The 18,226-nt window shown below is 35.6% G+C and overlaps 5 protein-coding genes across 5 annotated transcripts; all 5 read right to left on the bottom strand.

Moving 5' to 3' along the window:
• Positions 1-85: 85 nt before the first annotated feature.
• Positions 86-982, bottom strand: LOC120012795 (serine carboxypeptidase-like 40). The gene is made up of 2 exons (XM_038864293.1): positions 543-982; positions 86-456 (listed from the first exon to the last, which is right to left on the bottom strand). The coding sequence occupies exons 1-2, from the start codon at positions 554-556 to the stop codon at positions 162-164; spliced, it is 309 nt and encodes a 102-aa protein (XP_038720221.1). The 5' UTR covers positions 557-982; the 3' UTR covers positions 86-161.
• Positions 983-1,281: 299 nt separating this feature from the next.
• On the bottom strand, positions 1,282-2,416 carry LOC120012793 (N-terminal acetyltransferase A complex catalytic subunit NAA10-like). Its single transcript, XM_038864290.1, has 2 exons — positions 2,075-2,416; positions 1,282-1,817 (listed from the first exon to the last, which is right to left on the bottom strand). Exons 1-2 carry the CDS (start codon positions 2,372-2,374, stop codon positions 1,503-1,505), a joined length of 615 nt encoding a protein of 204 aa, XP_038720218.1. The 5' UTR covers positions 2,375-2,416; the 3' UTR covers positions 1,282-1,502.
• A 677-nt stretch (positions 2,417-3,093) lies between these two features.
• LOC120012790 (serine carboxypeptidase-like 40) lies at positions 3,094-5,726 on the bottom strand. Its single transcript, XM_038864287.1, has 6 exons — positions 5,302-5,726; positions 4,987-5,091; positions 4,643-4,920; positions 3,923-4,183; positions 3,626-3,837; positions 3,094-3,537 (listed from the first exon to the last, which is right to left on the bottom strand). Exons 1-6 carry the CDS (start codon positions 5,687-5,689, stop codon positions 3,273-3,275), a joined length of 1,509 nt encoding a protein of 502 aa, XP_038720215.1. The 5' UTR covers positions 5,690-5,726; the 3' UTR covers positions 3,094-3,272.
• A 3,208-nt stretch (positions 5,727-8,934) lies between these two features.
• On the bottom strand, positions 8,935-11,141 carry LOC120012632 (serine carboxypeptidase-like 40). Its single transcript, XM_038864066.1, has 6 exons — positions 10,754-11,141; positions 10,542-10,649; positions 10,180-10,457; positions 9,626-9,886; positions 9,329-9,540; positions 8,935-9,236 (listed from the first exon to the last, which is right to left on the bottom strand). Exons 1-6 carry the CDS (start codon positions 11,139-11,141, stop codon positions 8,972-8,974), a joined length of 1,512 nt encoding a protein of 503 aa, XP_038719994.1. The 3' UTR covers positions 8,935-8,971.
• A 1,429-nt stretch (positions 11,142-12,570) lies between these two features.
• Positions 12,571-16,576, bottom strand: LOC120013839 (agamous-like MADS-box protein AGL15). The gene is made up of 8 exons (XM_038865795.1): positions 16,313-16,576; positions 14,831-14,906; positions 14,146-14,210; positions 13,976-14,075; positions 13,847-13,888; positions 13,397-13,438; positions 13,128-13,294; positions 12,571-13,005 (listed from the first exon to the last, which is right to left on the bottom strand). Exons 1-8 carry the CDS (start codon positions 16,492-16,494, stop codon positions 12,918-12,920), a joined length of 762 nt encoding a protein of 253 aa, XP_038721723.1. The 5' UTR covers positions 16,495-16,576; the 3' UTR covers positions 12,571-12,917.
• Between the last annotated feature and the right edge of the window lie 1,650 nt (positions 16,577-18,226).

Raw genomic sequence — 18,226 nt, forward strand, 5'->3', positions numbered from 1 at the left:
TTGATTTTCGTTAGTTTGTGTAATCATGCAAAGAAATGAATCGATTAAGGCTGCCATTATTACTATATATATCCCAGATTGTTCGGTTTCAAGAATAATATATTTCATTTCTATTCAGTCAAAAAGGATAAATCCCAATTTTGTACATTAATTATTATTGATTAGAGGAAAATTACAAACGTGAAAAAAGCATAACAGATTAATAATCTGGCAGATGTTGAAGTATCAGGGAGAGGTGATCCATGAAGGAAGTGTGTGATGAGTGAGAGAGCTCTTATAGGTTGATAACCTGCTCCTCTTACTGTTGCAAATGTCAACTCCCCTTCATATACTTGTGTATACCCATCAACCTCACCACCAATTAACCATGGATGCCATAAAGTCTTGACATCAAGTTTCATCTTTTTAATGGAGTACTTGGTTGAAGTAACTGGTACTCTCCCATCTGTGTCTCCACTGCATAAGAAGAAAAAGATGTTGTCAATCAATGATTATAACGACAAAGATGTCGATGATGCTAATGAGTTGCTATTATTACCTACCTTCCAGTTACCATTCAAGATGAATTTCTTTGAATCTGATACTTCTCTTAGGGGACAAGGTTAAATCCAAAATTAGTTAAAAGCTGGAAATATATGACATGCTCTGGAATTTAGGATCTTTATACCAAATAGGACCAGATTAGAACAAGTGAAGACCTCCCCCAATGACGATAACATCCTAAAAATGACCTTAAAGAAGAAATAAAAGGGCAATCTTTTGTCAACTTATCAGACAAAAAGAGCGTGAATTTTGTATTAGGACAAAGATCATATAGTAGAATACCACATTTTAAAAAATACCAACATTATCACCAGAAAGAAAATCAAACATATCAGCGTGGTCTGCTCCTACTTTACAAAGAATAATAATAAAGCAAACAGATTCTTGTTACAAGATGTTCATCAACTATTATCCAACAGTCAAGATAGAAATGCAGCTACAGTTTTCTCCTTGGCGCATTAAGAGAACAAAAGTTAAAAAAAACATGATCCATCAATTCATGAGGCACCATAAAAACTCTCTTTATACATCAAAATGATTACCTAAAAGCAAATGGCAAATAAGTTTACCCAAAATGATTTTGAAGCAACAGAACCTACTCCACAAACTGTTACAATTTCCTTTTATTTGTGCTACTCCCATCATTTAGAAAATTGATATGTTTCAATTTCCTTTTATTTGTGCTACTCCCATCATTTAGAAAATTGATAACATGATCAATACTATAAACAAATGAACTTGAAAAGAAACACACAATTTTCTACCCATTAAACAAGTCTACCAGAAGAAAGCAGGAAAGAACATTACATAACCACGCCAGTAACAGTAAACATATAGTCATATATCGATGAATCAACCGATCCTCGAGTACATTATTGCACACTCATAGAACATATCTATAAACGCAGAGCCATATAAAAATCCAACAAACATGACATGATAACAAAAACTGCAAACCATCAACTGCCAGATTTTGACTCTGATTTTGTACTGGCTTTGGGGTCCGATTTTGCCTCCCCTCTTGGTTCTGCACTCCTTGGCTCACCCGAGCAACAACCGCCACCATGCTGATGATGATGGTTGTGATGATGATGTCCATGATGGTGATTCTGCTTACCCTTCAGCTGCTTCCGCATATCATATGCATCCTCTCCATCAGCATAATACTTTGCCTCTACATCATCAATCTTATAACCCAACGTTTCAGTGTATAGATTAAATGCCGCTCGATTACTCTTCCTCACGTGAAGTGACACATACTCTGCTCCAAAAACCTGCCGCACAATGTTTTGATCATCAATGTAGGGTACTATCTAGATTAAAAAGAGTACTTTTTCTTCTCAATTGCACGTATATGCACTCAGCAATTGAAAAATCACAGAAAAGCTAAACTACAGGGAACTGATTCTTCAATGACAGAAGCCATAAAATCTTATCAGCGGTATCATCTGATTTGATCTCATACCCACAAGCATAAGCGCTCACAGACTTATTGATCTGTAAAATATCCAAACTTTTGAATGAATGCTACCTGCTCCATGGCGGCTTGGGCGGCTTTCATGAGCTTGGTGGCAAGGCCAAGTTTGCGGTGGGTGCGGAGGACAGCGAGAGAGGTAATATGGCCGTGGCACTCGTTCGACTCCTCCTCCATCTTGGCAAGGACGTAACCGACGATCTTGCCATTGTAGTCTTCGGCGACGTAGAGAAGCTGGGGCCAGGAGAGAGTGTGATAGAGATAGTACTTCATCTGGTAATTCTCCGGCAGGCAAAGCAGGTTGCAGGCCTGCATCGCAAGCAGGTCGTCCATCGTCGCTTTCCTTATGCACACCATCGCTCCTCGACGATAGGAAATTCTAGGGTTAGGAATTCAAAGCAGTGAAACTCCTATTGATTCCGATAGTCATAAAGGATTATGGGCTTGAAGTCCGAATATGGGCTGGGCCTATTTGAGCCCGTTCTTGTTTTCATTAAAAACTACTTAAAAAACATTATTAACTTCTCTAACTAACACGAAAACAAATTCATATTTGAGAACAATTTTGTGCGTGATATTAGTAGGGATTCCAGCATCTGATATCTCAGTTGCTAAGTTGTACACACAGGATTTCATGTGCATACCTGTGGAGCCCACAAATTCACTTGAATCATGTGCGTCCAACTCAGCTGTTAGGATAAATGAGATACCAAACTGTAATTGTGCACGTCTTACTCAGTTGTTAGGATAACTGCGATACCAAACTGCTGTGATCTTTATCATTTACGTTTCGTGGGTCTTGTTCCGTATGATTACTTATTTGGAACAAGTGTTAGAATTGTACTCTGTTCTGGTGCTGCCAGCTTTAGGTATGAATGTCAATTGCACCACAAATAGTAACATTTACCGATTCAAAATTGGTTGAAATAACTCTGTATTGAATGATCATCAAACCAACCCTCACAAGAAACTTTTACTCCTCTTTTTTCCTCCCTATTTTTAGGTTATTTGAGATATGCTATCAATTTTTCCTTTTATTGGCTGCAATGAAGGTACTTCAATAGTCCTCTGTTGAATTTTAGACCCCAATAAAAAAGAGTTCCTCTTATTTATTTTTATCACTTCAAGTAGTTGTTATTATCCATAACAAATGTAAAGGAAAGCATGAGAATTAAAACAGACAATTACATTCAGGTTTCATGCTCCCTAATAGAACTCTTTAATTTCCGTCGAAATAAGCAGAACAAGGTAATAATCAGGCGTTTCTTGTAGTATTAGGGAGAGGTGTGCCATGAAGGAAGTTTTTGATGAGTGAGAGTGCTCTTATAGGTTGATAACTTGGTACTTGATGCCCTGCTCCTCTTACTGTTGCAAATGTTAACTCCCCTTCATATACTTGTGTATACCCACCAACCTCACCATCAATTAACCATGGATGCCATAAAGTCTTAACATCAAGCTTCATCTTTTTAATGGAGTACTTGGTTGAAGTAACTGATAATACCCCATCTGTATCTCCACTGTGTAAAAAGAAAAAGATGTCTTCAATCAATGATTAGAACGACGACGAAGATGATGATGATGATGATGATGAATTGCTATTATTACCTGAAAATCCATACTCGAAGCTTGTTTTCCATTAATTCCTTCAACACCGGAATTATGGTGTACGGGCTATCGTTCCAATATGTGATGATGTAGCTGCAGCGCTCCCAGTCATGGGTGAGTCTGGTGACATTAGCATGCATTGCTGCTTGAACATCGGGACGATTAAGATAAGTGTACACATAGTAGTTACTGCACGGATCAAAGTTGAGAATCTGCATCACAAAGTATGGAAGTTTACTGTGACATTGAATTTCTCAGAACAAATTTAAGGAATTTTGGTTGATTATGTGAACTTACTGAACCAGGTTTGGGCTTGGCAGTGACACTATAATTGAAGCAATTAGGGGCATAGATGTTGTAAATGTTTAAGAACTCCACATTCCTGAGAGCTTCAAGATCGGCTTTGATGCACTGTCTAGACTGCTTCATAGCTTCTGGTGAGAAATTGCAATATTTTTGAATCTGATACCATGTATCCTCGGAAATTAGAGCATGACTTTCAAAGTAATCGTACATTCCTCGAAAATCAGTCTCATCGTTGATCAGTGCATTTCCAATCTGTGCACGTATTGGTAAATCTTAATTAATTAGTGTTGATATTGAAATGGAGAATGAGAGAAATCATTGTCAAGACTAAAAATCTCAAGTCGGATTGGCATAACGCAATCAAGTGCTTTATAAATAAAGATCCACTCCCTTTCATACAATCAAGGCATTTTCTGGGCTTAAGACGCTTCAGAAGAACGAAGTCGTGGGGGCTCAAGTCCAAAGTGGACAATATTGGTTCATAGTATTTGGGGTGAATTATCTAACATGGATCGGAGAGTCACGATTCAGTTGGACGTGGCCACTACATGTTCACTTGTTGGGTTTGACATAATTCAGCCCACAAATGCGGAGAAGTGTCAAGATTAAAACTCAATCGAGCGATCCACTCTCTCACACAATCAAGGTCTTTAGTGTTTGAGATATATTTTCTAGTAATAGTAGTAACAGAAGATAGAAGACTAGACATACTATGATTCCTTTAAGGTTGATGATGGTATTGTTGGAGATCTTGTTGTGGTGAAGAATTGTTTGAGCAAGTTGAGGCACATAGTGTCCTGCATAGCTCTCTCCAGAAATGTAAAACTCTCTGCCTTTGTATTCTGGGAATCTCTCAAGCCAATTCACTAAGAACACATAGTTATCTGCCGCTGTGCTTCTATCACCAGGTAGATCATCATAATCTGATGTTCTGTTGGAGTATGAAAACCCCACTCCTGCTGGTGACTCAAGAAACAATACATTTGCAGCTGCAAAAATAGATTATTAAAAACAAATTTAACTTTGAAGAGAAAAATATTAATTGGTATACATACCATTGTTCCATGAATATTTGTTTCTGAAAAGGGTTTTGCCGTCGCTAAGAACCCGGAAAGGTCCAAGCTCTTGCATTGCTCCAATGAGAGATGAACAACCAGGGCCTGTAAAATGTCAATTAATTACTTATCCATGCACAAAATGATATAATTGATTAATTAAACACTCTGGCTACCTTAAGTGAGAACACCAAGTTTGAGTAGAAGCAAGTTGGTTTTGTAATTTTTCAAGTTTATTATATATAAATATATATATATATATGTGTATGTATGTATATATATATATATGTATGTATGTATATGTATATTATGTACCTCCATTGAGCCAGAGGAGGAGTGGCAGTGACTCTGTAGACTGTGAAGGTGCTGCTTCAACAAAGTAGTAATAGAGAGCACGACCAGCTGATTTATCAACTGTTACATACCCACCGTAGTGTGCAAAATCCACATTTGGTTGTCCAGGAAGTATATCAATTCTGTCTCTCTCTTTCAAACCCTCTTGAGACTGGAAATTGGCCTCGTTGATCATAGTTTGTTTGGCGTCGAAAATGCTCGTGTCGATATGCGAATTCGGGTCCATTTTCGACTTGTAGAGGTTGCTTAGAGCTTGGTCTTGATGTCTCTTGCATTGGATTGTATTCACAAGTAATGAGATACTAATGGTGAGAAGCCAAAGGTGAAGCAAAAAAGCCCTGTTTTCCATTTTAGAAAGAGACAAGAGGCGAAGAGGAGAAATGGTTGTGTATGGGTTTTCGAGTTTTGGATCCAAAGTGGCTATTTATACCATTAAACCCTTCGAGGTTTTTTTTTTTTTTTTTTAATTACTTTTTATTAATATATTTATATACCAAAAAATAATGATGATAAATATGAATAATGCCAAAATTGGAATATAAATATTAAATAGAGTGTTTGTTTGTGGTCAAACATGCATGTGCATCATGCAACGTGTGTGGTCATTTTATTGACTATATATATATGCTTGGCAAGATTGCACATCTTGATCCTCTAATGTTTTATTCCTTTTTTTCTACTCCTCATATATAGTCAAGAGGATAGAACAAAAAGTTATCAACACCTATCATACAGTTGAATCTGCAAAAAAAAAAAATTGGTATTGTGTGACATGCAGTCACTATCTTTTGCGTGTACACTGGATAAATTTATCGAATGTGTATACTATCCCGCAAATTAGGCATGTCAGACAAGTCCATGGAAAATCCATCTTTGAGCTCATGCCTCTGGAAATAATTGAACCCTGGTAGAAAAGCACGACTAGCATGCACCTTAACATGCATATTTGTCGTTATTTACTAACCAGATCAATTATCTAAGTCGACCATGCATGAATGCAAAATCTACTATATGGTAAAACTAATCAATTGAACTAGCTAGAAATTAATCAAGTACAACTCTTTTCTTTTGGTTTTTCATTTCATTAGTTTGTGTAATATTATAAAACCAAACATATTGACATCTGTCATCATTTCATACGAGAACTGGTTGAAAACAAAGGATTAGAGTGAATGAGTTTAGGTTTTGTACTTCATAACCTTTATCATACATAATGGATTGTTTAAAATGCTAGTCGCTATATAGACTCAAGGTTTTCTCTCATTTTGGTTTTCTCGTAAAAATCACGGTGATCGTTTATCTTTACTTATTACACACATTTTTCGTATTATTAATTAACCATCTTTGTAAGCACACAAACTTTCACCTACTCATGGTAAGATCCCGATTTTGACAACCTTGCAAACAGGTCCTCCATCGTCGCTTTCCTTATACACCCCATTGCTGGTCGACTATAGGAATCTTTAGGGTTAGGGATGTTGATCTTCACCTCAATTGAAGATGAAGACAAACTTGCATGGATAATCTTCCACACGGCATGCAACAAAGCTTTCATGCCTTTATTCCACACGACATGCAATAACTCAACTTTCCACACAAACAACAAGGTCTGTCTTTGTTTTTCCTCTAGTCTTTACGCGGCAAAGAAAAAATTGAAAACCCTTCATCTTAATTAAGTCTTCCAATACATGGAAGCAAGTCTTCTCACGGCAAAGGACAAAAATGAAATCCTTTTTCTGATATAAGTTATAGGGGCTCTACAATTTCCTAAAGTGTACGATTTCAATCTAATGGTGGAGATAAAGTCAAACAGATTTTAAAAATGAAAAGACAAAAATGTGAAATGATGTGGGACACCTTTCAAATCTTTAGATTTAAATTGTAGACTCTACAATTTTAAACAAATTACGAAACTCCCTAATACGAAAAGATGTAATTGTATTAGTCTATTTGTTATATAACTATGTTGACTTTTCCACATTCTAAAATGAGCCCGGTCATTATTAGATAAGTGATGGCTCAACTCAAGTGAAGTCGTCAAGTCGACGCCAATCCACTTGATAAGTAAGTTTAATAACAACAATTTAATAAGACCTAGATCTAAATCAAAAATTTCCAAATTATAAACCTTAAGATTGTTTACACAACTTAAACGATTATAATTTTTTTTTATTTTATGTTTTAATTTATGATGATTAATTTAATGACTACATTGTATTTATTTGATGACTACAATTTTAAATAAATTACGAAACTCCCCAATCCGAAAAGATGTAATTGTATTAGTCTATTTGTTATATAGCTATATTGATTTTTCCACATTCTAAAATGAGCCCGGTCATTATTAGGCCCATTTCTCACAAGTGATGGCTCACTCAAGTGAAGTCGACGCTAATCCACTTGATAAGCAAGTTTAATAACAACAATTTAATAAGACCTAGATCTAATCAAAATTTCCAAATTATAAACCTTAAGATCGTTTACATAACTTAAATGATTATAAATTTTTTTTATTTTATGTTTTAATTTGTGATGATTAATTTAATGACTACATAGATATTTATTTGTTGTCAGTCACTTTTCAATAAATTACCCTAAAAAAATTTCGAGTACGCCCCCGAACCCCAATCGACATTTAGCCCCCCTTCTGTGAATTCTTGACTCTGCCAATTTTTGATATATATATATATATACTTATACTATTATACATAAATAAAAAAATACACTTATATATAGTTATGTACATACTCATACCTAAATATACACTTAGCCTCCTAAATAAAAACACGTTTTATATACGGGCTCCCTATGCGACTAAGGGCTAATTGTGTTGCTTAAGGCCCTAATTGCCTAAGTTGTCTTCTATGTCTTCACTCTCTTCTTGTTAATTTCATTTTAAATAGGCGTAACGTTATAAATAGCCATAAAAAAATTTTGGGGGTAGCCCAACAACTTTTAGTAATCCCCCAACATCGACTCCTAGCTCCGCCCTTGGCCACTAGTACAAGAGAAAGAAAAGATATAGCTATGCGAGAGGTGTTGTAGTTGGTGTATGAGAGAGAAAGAAAAAGAGTGGGTTTCTAAGAAGAAAAAATAAAAAATCAATTTTCGACAAATTTAACCACAAATTGAAGTTATACAATTATTATATTGTGCGAATAATCCATCAACGGATGGCTTTTGTAATCTCATTAATATAGTGGACGTTTTCCAAGTAGCCTAAATAAAAACTTTTTGTGTTATTTTTGCTTCTCATCCATTGTATTATTTTTCTAACAAGGGATTCAAAGCAGTGAAACTCCTACTGATTCTGATAGTCATAACGGATTATCCCTCGAATCTCTAACAGATTTAAGGGGCTTGATGTCCGAATATGGGCTGGGCCTATTTGAGCCCGTTCTTGTTTTCATTCCTCAAAAAGAAAAAAGAAAAACCATTTTAAATTTCTCAGTTGAATTTTTGACCCCAAGAAAACAGAGTTCCTCTGTGACTATTTCTTTTCAACACTTCAAGTAGTTGTTATAATCCACAAGAAATGTAAATTAGGAAAGTATGAGAAATTACGTTCAGGTTTCATGCTTCCTAATTGAACTCTTTAATTTCCGTCGAAATAAGCAGAACAAGGTAATAATCAGGCATTTCTTGAAGTATCAGGGAGAGGTGTGCCATGAAGGAAGTGTTTGATGAGTGAGAGTGCTCTTATAGGTTGATAACTTGGTACTTCATGCCCTGCTCCTCTTACTGTTGCAAATGTTAACTCCCCTTCATAGACTTGTGTGTACCCACCAACCTCACCAGCAATAAACCATGGATGCCATAAAGTCTTCACATCAAGTTTCATCTTTTTAATGGAGTACTTGGTTGCAGTAACTGGTATTCTCCCATCTGTATCTCCACTGTGTAAAAAGAAAAAGATGTCTTCAATCAATGATTATAACGACAACGAAGATGATGATGATGATGCTAATGAGTTGATGTTATTAATTACCTGAAAACCCAGACTCGAAGCTTGTTTTCCGTTAATTCTTTTAAGATTGGAAGTATGGTGGATGGGCTATCTTTCCATTCTCCGAGGACGTCGCTGCAGGGCTGCCAGTCATGGGTGAGTTTGGTGACATTAGCATGCATTGCTGCTTGAACATCGGGACGATTAAGATAAGTGATCACATAGTAGTCACTGCACGGATCAAAGTTAAGAATCTGCATCCAAAGTATGGAAGTTTATTGTTATATTTCTATTTCTGGGAACAAATTTAGTAAATTTTGGTTGATTATGTGAGCTTACTGAACCCGGTTTGGGCTTGACGGTGACATTATCATTGAAGCAATTGGGGGCATATATGTTATAAATGTCTAAGAACTCCATATTCTTTCGAGCTTCTTCAGTAGCTTTGGAGCACTGGCTAGACTGCTTCACAGCTTCTGGTGAAAAATTGCAATATTTTCGAATTTGATACCCTGTGTCGTCGGAAATTACAGCATGACTTTCTAAGTAATCGTACCTTCCTCGAATATCAGCCTCATCGTTGATCACTGCATTTCCAATCTGTGCACGTATTGGTTAATCTTAATTAGTATTGATATTGAAATGGAGAATAAGAGAACTTATTGTCAAACACTAAAAATTCAACATCGGAATGACATAACTCAACCGAGTGTTTGACAAGTAAGGATCAACTCCCTTTCACACAATCAAGGCCTTTATGGACTTAAGTACTATAAGCAACGACCCAGAAGAATAAAGTCGTGTGGGCTCAAGCCCAAAGTAGATAATATTGGTTTGTAGTGTTTGTGGTCAATTTTCCAACAATAATAATAGTAATAAAAGACTAGACATACTATGATTCCTTTAAGGTTGATGATGGTCTTGTTGCAGATCTTGTTGTGGTGAAGAATAGTGTGAGCAAGTTGAGGCACATAGTGTCCTGCATAGCTCTCACCAGAAATGTAAAACTCTCCGCCTTTGTATTCTGGAAATCTCTGAAGCCAATTCACCAAGAACACGTAGTTATCTGCTGCTGTGCTTCTATCACCAGCTAGATCATCATAATCTGATGTTCTGTTGGAGTATGAAAACCCCACTCCTGCTGGTGACTCAAGAAACAACATATTTGCAGCTGCAAAAATAGATTTAATTTTGAAATTTGGACTTAATATTGTCAAATTTTGAAGAGAAAATGATTAATGGGCAGATTATTTACCGTTGTTCCATGAATATCTGTTTCTGAAAAGGGTTTTGCCGTCGCTACGAACCCGAAAAGGTCCAAGCTCTTCCATTGCTCCATAGGCTAGAGATGAACAACCAGGGCCTGTAACATGTCAAATTAAGATTCTTGAGCTGATTTCTATGCCACATTGTCTTTTAATACATTCAAAAAACAAGCATATATATATATATATATATATTATGTACCTCCATTGAGCCAAAGAAGGAGTGGCAGTGACTCTGTAGGCTGTGGAGGTGCTGCTTCAACAAAATAGTAGTAAAGAGCACGACCAGCTGATTTATCCACTGTAACATACCCACCATAGTGTGCAAAATCCACATTTGGTTGTCCAGGAAGTCTATCAATTCTGTCTCTCTCTTTCAAACCCGCTTGACACTGGAAATTGGCCTTGTTGATCATAGTATGTTTCGCGTCGAAAATGGTCGTGTCGATGCCCGCATTCAGGTTCATTTTCGACTTGTAAAGGTTGCTTAGAGCTTGCTCTTGATGTCTCTTGCATTGGATTGTATTCACAAAGAATGAGACAGTAATGGTGAGAAGCCAAAGTTGAAGCAAAGAAGGCTTGTTTTCCATTTTAGAGCGAAAGAAGAGGAGAAATGGTTGTGTATGGGTTTTCAAGTTCAGGATCCAGAGTGGCTATTTATAGTACCATTAAACCCTTCAAGGGTTTTCTTACCTTTTAATTAATATACCAAAAAATAATAATGAGAAATATTAATAATGCCAAATTTGGAATATAAATAGAGAGTTTGTTTGTGGTCACCCATGTGCATGGAATGTGTCTGCTCATTTATTGACTACATATGCTTGGCAAGATATTGCACATCTTGATCCTCTAATGTCTTGTTCCTTTTTTCTACTCCTTATAGGTAAGAGGAGAATAAATTCATCGAGTCTGCGTATTAATTTACAAACTACGCATGTCTAATAAGTTCAATATGTGTGTTAAGTGAGTGTGTGCAGTGAATTCAAGTTTGTGTGCAAATAGCGGCTCCATTAATGTTAATTTATCCAAATCCATGGCAACTATCGGACCGCCCACCATCACAGCATCACTAGATTATTTCAATAAGACAAATACAAAAACCTTGGTACAATATTACCATGTATGAGAAAACAAAATCCAATTATATTTTGAAAATGTAATTAATTCCAGAAACAAAAACGAATATGACTTGTGTGAAAGATCATCTTTACCTACCGAGAACAAAAAAAATAAAAAAATGTTTTATTTTTTCTGATAATATTATTTGTGCTAATTTAGAATATGATTACATAATTGGGTTTATTTACATTATTGCTGCTTGCAGGCATAGACCAACCTATGTACTGTCGTGTATCTAACAGAGTTTACCCTCAATTAATTTTAGGAAAAAATTTGAACGAAAAACAGATAATAAAACAAAAAAAATGGGACCTGCTGGCCAAACCAAATCCACAAACATTTCCTCTGTAAACCATTAGGATCAACTTAGAAGCAAACAATTTGTAATACATTATACATACATATATATTATATGTAGGGTAGGGGTGTAAACGGTTTATTATAGTTCGGTTATTTTGGGTTAGTTCTTTGTTAGGGAAGGTGGTGGATTGCCTCTTCAATGAAGTAGGAATAAAATGCTCAATGGAATTCGAAGACAAAAGAGGCAGTAGAAACAACATCATCATCATCATGCAAGCTTTTATCCCAAAAGTTTGGGGTTGGGCTACATGAGTTTACTAGAAAATCAAAGGAAATCCACTACGTATATTCATTTCCGCCATTCATTTCTCTTAATGATCACCCTTCATTTCTATTTAGAAAAAACAGCATAACTTTCTGTGTATGCTTATTCCTTCAGCTTGGGCATTGTTTATAAAACATTTGTATCTGATGCATATAATCGGTCTCTGACCAGCAGAACTAGTAAGTAAATGAAAAGGCAAAAAAAGAAAAAACACACATTTGATATTCAAGCATTTTCAGCAGAAGCATTTGATTGAGTACGAATATCGCAAGTGAATTGGGAGCATATGAAAGGAAAGTCTGGAACTTCAAATTAAGTTTGAACCAAATCTTCCTCTTTCAAATTATGGAACATGAAGTTGCAACAAATATACAGGACACTTACGATAATAGAGTCGAAAAAGGAAGGCTGTACTGATTGAAAAAAGCCTGCCTTTGAGATCTCCTGACACTTATATTTCTTCCTACAAAAAGAAATATATCTTCATTTCATGATTTGTTTTTCTCGGGGCAAACTGATGATCCTACAAAGAGTACTAGACTAGACTCGACTGTACCATACTCAATTCGGTTCTAACATTTCTATCAAAAGGGAGAAGAGAACACCAAGGGGAAAAGCATCACAGCAAGCCAACTCGACTCTCCGAGTCATTTGAATGGCTTTCTGTCTCTAGCTGCTTCCTTTTCTGATAAACTCCATTTGGCAGCCTGGCGATTACAAAGTTCATATATGATTGCTCATAAAGCAAAAGCTCATAAAAGGGTAGTTTATAACGGCAGCACCTTCTACAAACAAAATCATTTAAGAGCAAAAAAGACATTAGGGGTACCCCAATTGCAAGGTAGTGTCTGAATCATCTCTTTCCATTGTGTGATTGCAGGCCCCATCCGGAGTTGTAACACCAATGTTCAGTAGAGAATTCTTTGCTGGATAGTACTCGAGATAAGTAGGAACTGAGTCATCAGTTGATGGGAAGAAACCACGAATTTCCTCAACCTAGAATATGTAGCAGGGGAAAAAAAAGGATTGTGTTACATATGACAGGTTCCTTAGAAAACCATAGAGAACCATATTTGCATCAAGAAATATTTAGTTTACTTGTCTATGCAAAGCTTCATTCTCCAGCATAGCCCGTTGTTCCTGTAAATAGAGGTATTACAAAAAGCGATTATTAATAAAGGACAAAGTTCTAGCTTTCCAATGTTTCGGCAGAAATAAATTGTTCTCTTAAAGAAAAGTCGGCTAAAACAGATAATGGGATGCTATAGCTAAATTTCTGTGAAAACAAAATTTACAGCATCCCTTTCAAAACATTCCTTTGGCAGTAATTTACAACCAAAACTACTGTGTTGCAAACACTGGACAAAATGACACCTCAAATCTTCAAAATACCCACCTCATTCCATTATGATGAACAACACGAGTTTGATTTTATTTCTCCTTCCAAAATGATTTTATTCATTATAAAAGTGCAATGGTTAGCTAACATATGATGAATTCTAAGTTTCAAATGTACAACTATGAAACTTGATTTAGGCTTCGGTGTACCTGAACTCGAGATTGCTCTATTTGCTCCATCAGTAGTTGCTCCTGAATTTGTAAAAGTTTCATCAACACCTAGGGTTAGTTTATTGAAATAAATGCGATGCAGAATCTGAAAAAAAAAATGTGCTGAACCTTTTTCTCTTTTACAGATAGTAACCCTTCAGTTAATTGCTGCTCTATATGCTGCAACTCCTTCAAGCTCAAGCCAGTAAGGTCTTTACCCAGCAGCCTTCTACAAAATCGGAGCAATAAAGATTTAATGTCGCATTATCCCAAAAGAAAGTGATTCAGAGAAGACATACGACTGTTTCACTTGTAGCTTTGCAATTTCGTCCTTTAGAACATCCACCTCTTTTAGATCTTGCTTCTGGAGAGGAAACATTAGCCAAAAAAAAAAACAAAGAAAGAAAAATGTGTTAGTTCAGCAAGCATACTAAATTGGCATTTGTGCTTATACTGAGAGAGAATGAAATAATACTGAATGTATTTCAAATTAAATAGGTTTTTGGTTGCTAGGAACTTGCTTCATCAATTAAATAGTCTGATAGGCAAAGAAGATACAACTGTTCCTTTGCACTTATCAATTAAGTACTATCTTTAACTAAAATATGATTACCAGCAATGCGGAAGCAGCCCGCATGTATGTCTGTGTACTTTCTCAAAGAAGGGTTCCCATATAATTTCATAAGAAATCCTAGTGAGCCAGCTGAAAGGTCCTTTTCTCTTAAACATATTATTTTCACATTCCAAGCAGGAAATGTCTCCTACTGATTCATCGAAAATCTGCCTAGTTAGTTTTAAGAGTTTTTGAAAGAAAAGAAAATATGGTATGTTATTTTATGGAGGAGGAGAAAATTACATCAGAGATATTAAAACACACAGAAACAGGCTTCTTCATTCTAATTGTCTACAACACACACTGGAACCCAGGTGGTAAAAAAGAATGAAAAGGAAGAATTCGACAAATAAGCAAGAGAAACAAAATACCTCTGTCTTGTACTCTACAACAGCAGCCTCTGAAGAATCTAGGTTCTTGTTGTATCTTGAAATTGTTTTGTTCATGCTGCAACCATCAGAAATAAAAGAAATCTAATAAGTAAATGGCCATTGGAATTAACATATTTTCAGTCTTGCTATAGATTTAGTATGAGGGAAATTGGTTAGAAAGTCTTCTCAGAATAATGTATTTCAGACCACAAAAATTAGATCATCATCACCTATTCTCCACAAAGAAAATTCTTACAATACTTGAAGACTAGAAATTAAATTACAATATACTTTTAATGAAATATATTCGTTGAATTCTTTGCTTAAGGAGTTGCAGAGAGCAAAATCAAGCCAAGCACTATCTAAAACACAGCTGAGCTGGAAACCAATACTATCCACCACTGGCTCTGTAGCCAAATGGGGAAAAATCTGTTAAACTGCGACGAATTAATCAGCAAATGCCAGTACATTTGGGATGACAGCACAGTCAAAATAGGAGCATCTTTGATGAGTAAACAAATCAACAAACTTATGCATTGTTGAAAAAGGAACCCACTGTGTAGAAGAATTTATTGAAGAAAATTTATACCCTTTAGAATAGGATTTTGAACTGTAATTTGACTAAAAAAGAGAGAAGAAAAGCAAAAACATGCTGGAGAGATTAACATTTCTAGCAAGCAAGAAACTCAGATTTATGCACGATCCTGAGAAACTAGAACATGACTTGGTTTGGAATTCATGGTGGAACATCAGAAAATCGCTACATATATAATCCCAACCACAAGCCTCTGCAATCATAACACCCAAACCTTTCAAAACATCAAGCCAGCGCAGTGTGTAAGAAAATTCGCAACAAGCATTAGGAAATACATGCAGAACAAGAAAAATGAAGAAAAAAAGAATTTGATGAGTTCATGCAAGTCTCAAGTGAGAATCAAGAAAAAGACTGAAAAGACCAATAAAAGATGAAAACTTCCCAAATGACAGATCTCCAATCGAAAAAAGCAATATACAGCAAAAGGAAAGAAGAAAAAAAAGATTATAATCAATCTCTGAAAATACCATTTTCTGCAATTAGAAAGAAATTAAGAGAAAAAAATTATAATAACTTTTTAGGAAAAGAAATAAAATAGTTCAAGAGAACGCAATGACATATATACATGAGCAAAAAGACCAAGGGAACAAAAATTCCCATATGCCTGATTACCAATCAATAAAATGCAACCAAAAAGGGGGGAAAAAGGAAGAAAGAAATCCCACATTATACTTGTCAAGCACACTGATAAGACAATTTTCAGCACATTTAAATTAGAAAGGAAAAAAAAGGAAAATCAAGAAGTGCAAGAGAAAATGTTTTAGGGGAGAAAAACTAAAACCCTTCAAGAAGATATGGACTTTCTTCATATATGATCGGGGAGTACATGCAATAAGATAAAACGCCAAAAAAACCCCCCAAAAACATAACAAAAACAAGAAACGTACCCAGAACTGGAGAACTCGAATAGCTTGCCAGTGTTAGAGAAGATGATAACGGCAACCTCAGCATCGCAAAGAATAGAGAGTTCCTGAGCCTTTTTTAGTAACCCAGAACGTCTCTTTGAGAAGGTAACTAGCCTGCTAGTTGGATTCTCGATCCGCTTGATTTCAATCTTTCCTCTACCCATCTCCTCCTAATAACCCCCAACAACAAGAGAAACCCAAATTGAAAATACCCACAAAAAATTAAAAAAAAAAAACCAATTTCAATCTTCTCTGAGAAACAAAAAGATACAAAATTTTTGTCTTTTTCTCTCTCTATGTTTAAAAACAGAGAACTCTCTCTCTGCTCCTGCGCCTCTGTTAAGAGCAAAAATGAGAAGGGTCTTTATTTGGGGTTTTGCTAAATATAGTGGAGAAGATAAAAAGTGATTCTGATATAGAGAGACTAGAGAGAGGAATAGGAAGAGAGAGAAAATGAAAGAGAGAGTTTTTGGTTTTCCCCAATGGCGATTGTGAGAGAGGCCTGAAACGGCAAGTTTGCATGGCTTCTGTTTCCTATTTGGAGTGTGCTGCATGATTCTTTTGCCACTTTTAGCAGCTGAAGAGTCGTCCATCTTTTGTTCTTTAGTATATCTCTAATCTCTTCTCTTATGGGTCCCACTTGTCCACCTGGCTTTAACTGGGACCCACTTTGCTTACTTTTCACAAAAAACAAAACAATTTCAAAAAAAAATAAAAAGTTTGTTTCTCACCAATAAAACTATGGCCAGATGTAGATACATGCAGTGGCTCAGTGGCCATGTGTTGTGCATCTTTATGGTGTTTTCTGGTTGGGTTTTATAGTTTATTTTTATTTTTTGAGACATTGCCAAGTTTAGATAATAGGAGGCACTATTTTGAATTATCTTTTGCCATAAATAGGGCTCTCTTTGTTTGTGTTCCATCTGGTTTCCAAAACCATTTTCCATATCTGATAAACTTTATCTATGTATATTGTATAGATATATATAGTCATCCAAAATCTGAACCAAACACATTCATAATTTTTTGCTGTTTTTTTTGGGAAGGAAAAAGAAAGAAAGAGAAGAATAACCATTTGCAACTTTTCTAGGGTGTTCATATGGGTTTCCCTTTCTTTAACCAAAAGAAAAATAGAAAGATGTTCTAATGTAAATTATCTATAGGAGGCTGAAGGCTAGTATTAATAGTGGCTATAAACCTCAATATTCTTAAAAAGCTTAAGGAGTTGAATGCCTTTGGATTTTCCCATTTTTGGAAATATAATTACTAATAATCTCTCTCACCCAACCTCACGGAGTCATGAGTTCTAGCATCAGGGGAGGCGAGAATATTAAATTATTTTGAAATAAATGCATAAAAAAGTTAATGGGCCATAGAGGCGTGAACCAACGACTAAGATCTGAGTTGCGACCTTACCTAACTCAAAGCGGACAATACTTGGGTGTGAGTTGGATGAGTCCTCAGAGCCAGAAAAATCCCCCCATTCATCATCACCATCATCTATATTATTCCTACGTTAAAGAGAGAGCATATTGAATTCATTATGGAGAGGAAAGATCAGTGTTATTTTGATTATTTGTATTCCAATGCTAATTAATTTTTTGGATTGCTTCCAAGAATATTACGAAGAATGCGTTGTGAAAAAAAATAAAAAATAGCTTGAATTTCACATTAAAAAACTAAAAGGAAAAAAAATGGTAGACTTATATAATATTTTGGTGATAAAGATATCGTTAAAAAATACTAAAATGATATGTGTTCATAACTATACATAATCTATACGACATGCTAACTCTAAATGGTACTCACATTTTTTCTCATATTATTTAATTATGGTCCCTACATTTTCACCATGCCATTTAATTATGGATACATTATGGATGTATAACTTATGAA

This window comes from Tripterygium wilfordii, chromosome 13 (genome assembly GCF_013401445.1).
Source record: "Tripterygium wilfordii isolate XIE 37 chromosome 13, ASM1340144v1, whole genome shotgun sequence".
Taxonomy (NCBI): Eukaryota; Viridiplantae; Streptophyta; class Magnoliopsida; order Celastrales; family Celastraceae; genus Tripterygium; species Tripterygium wilfordii.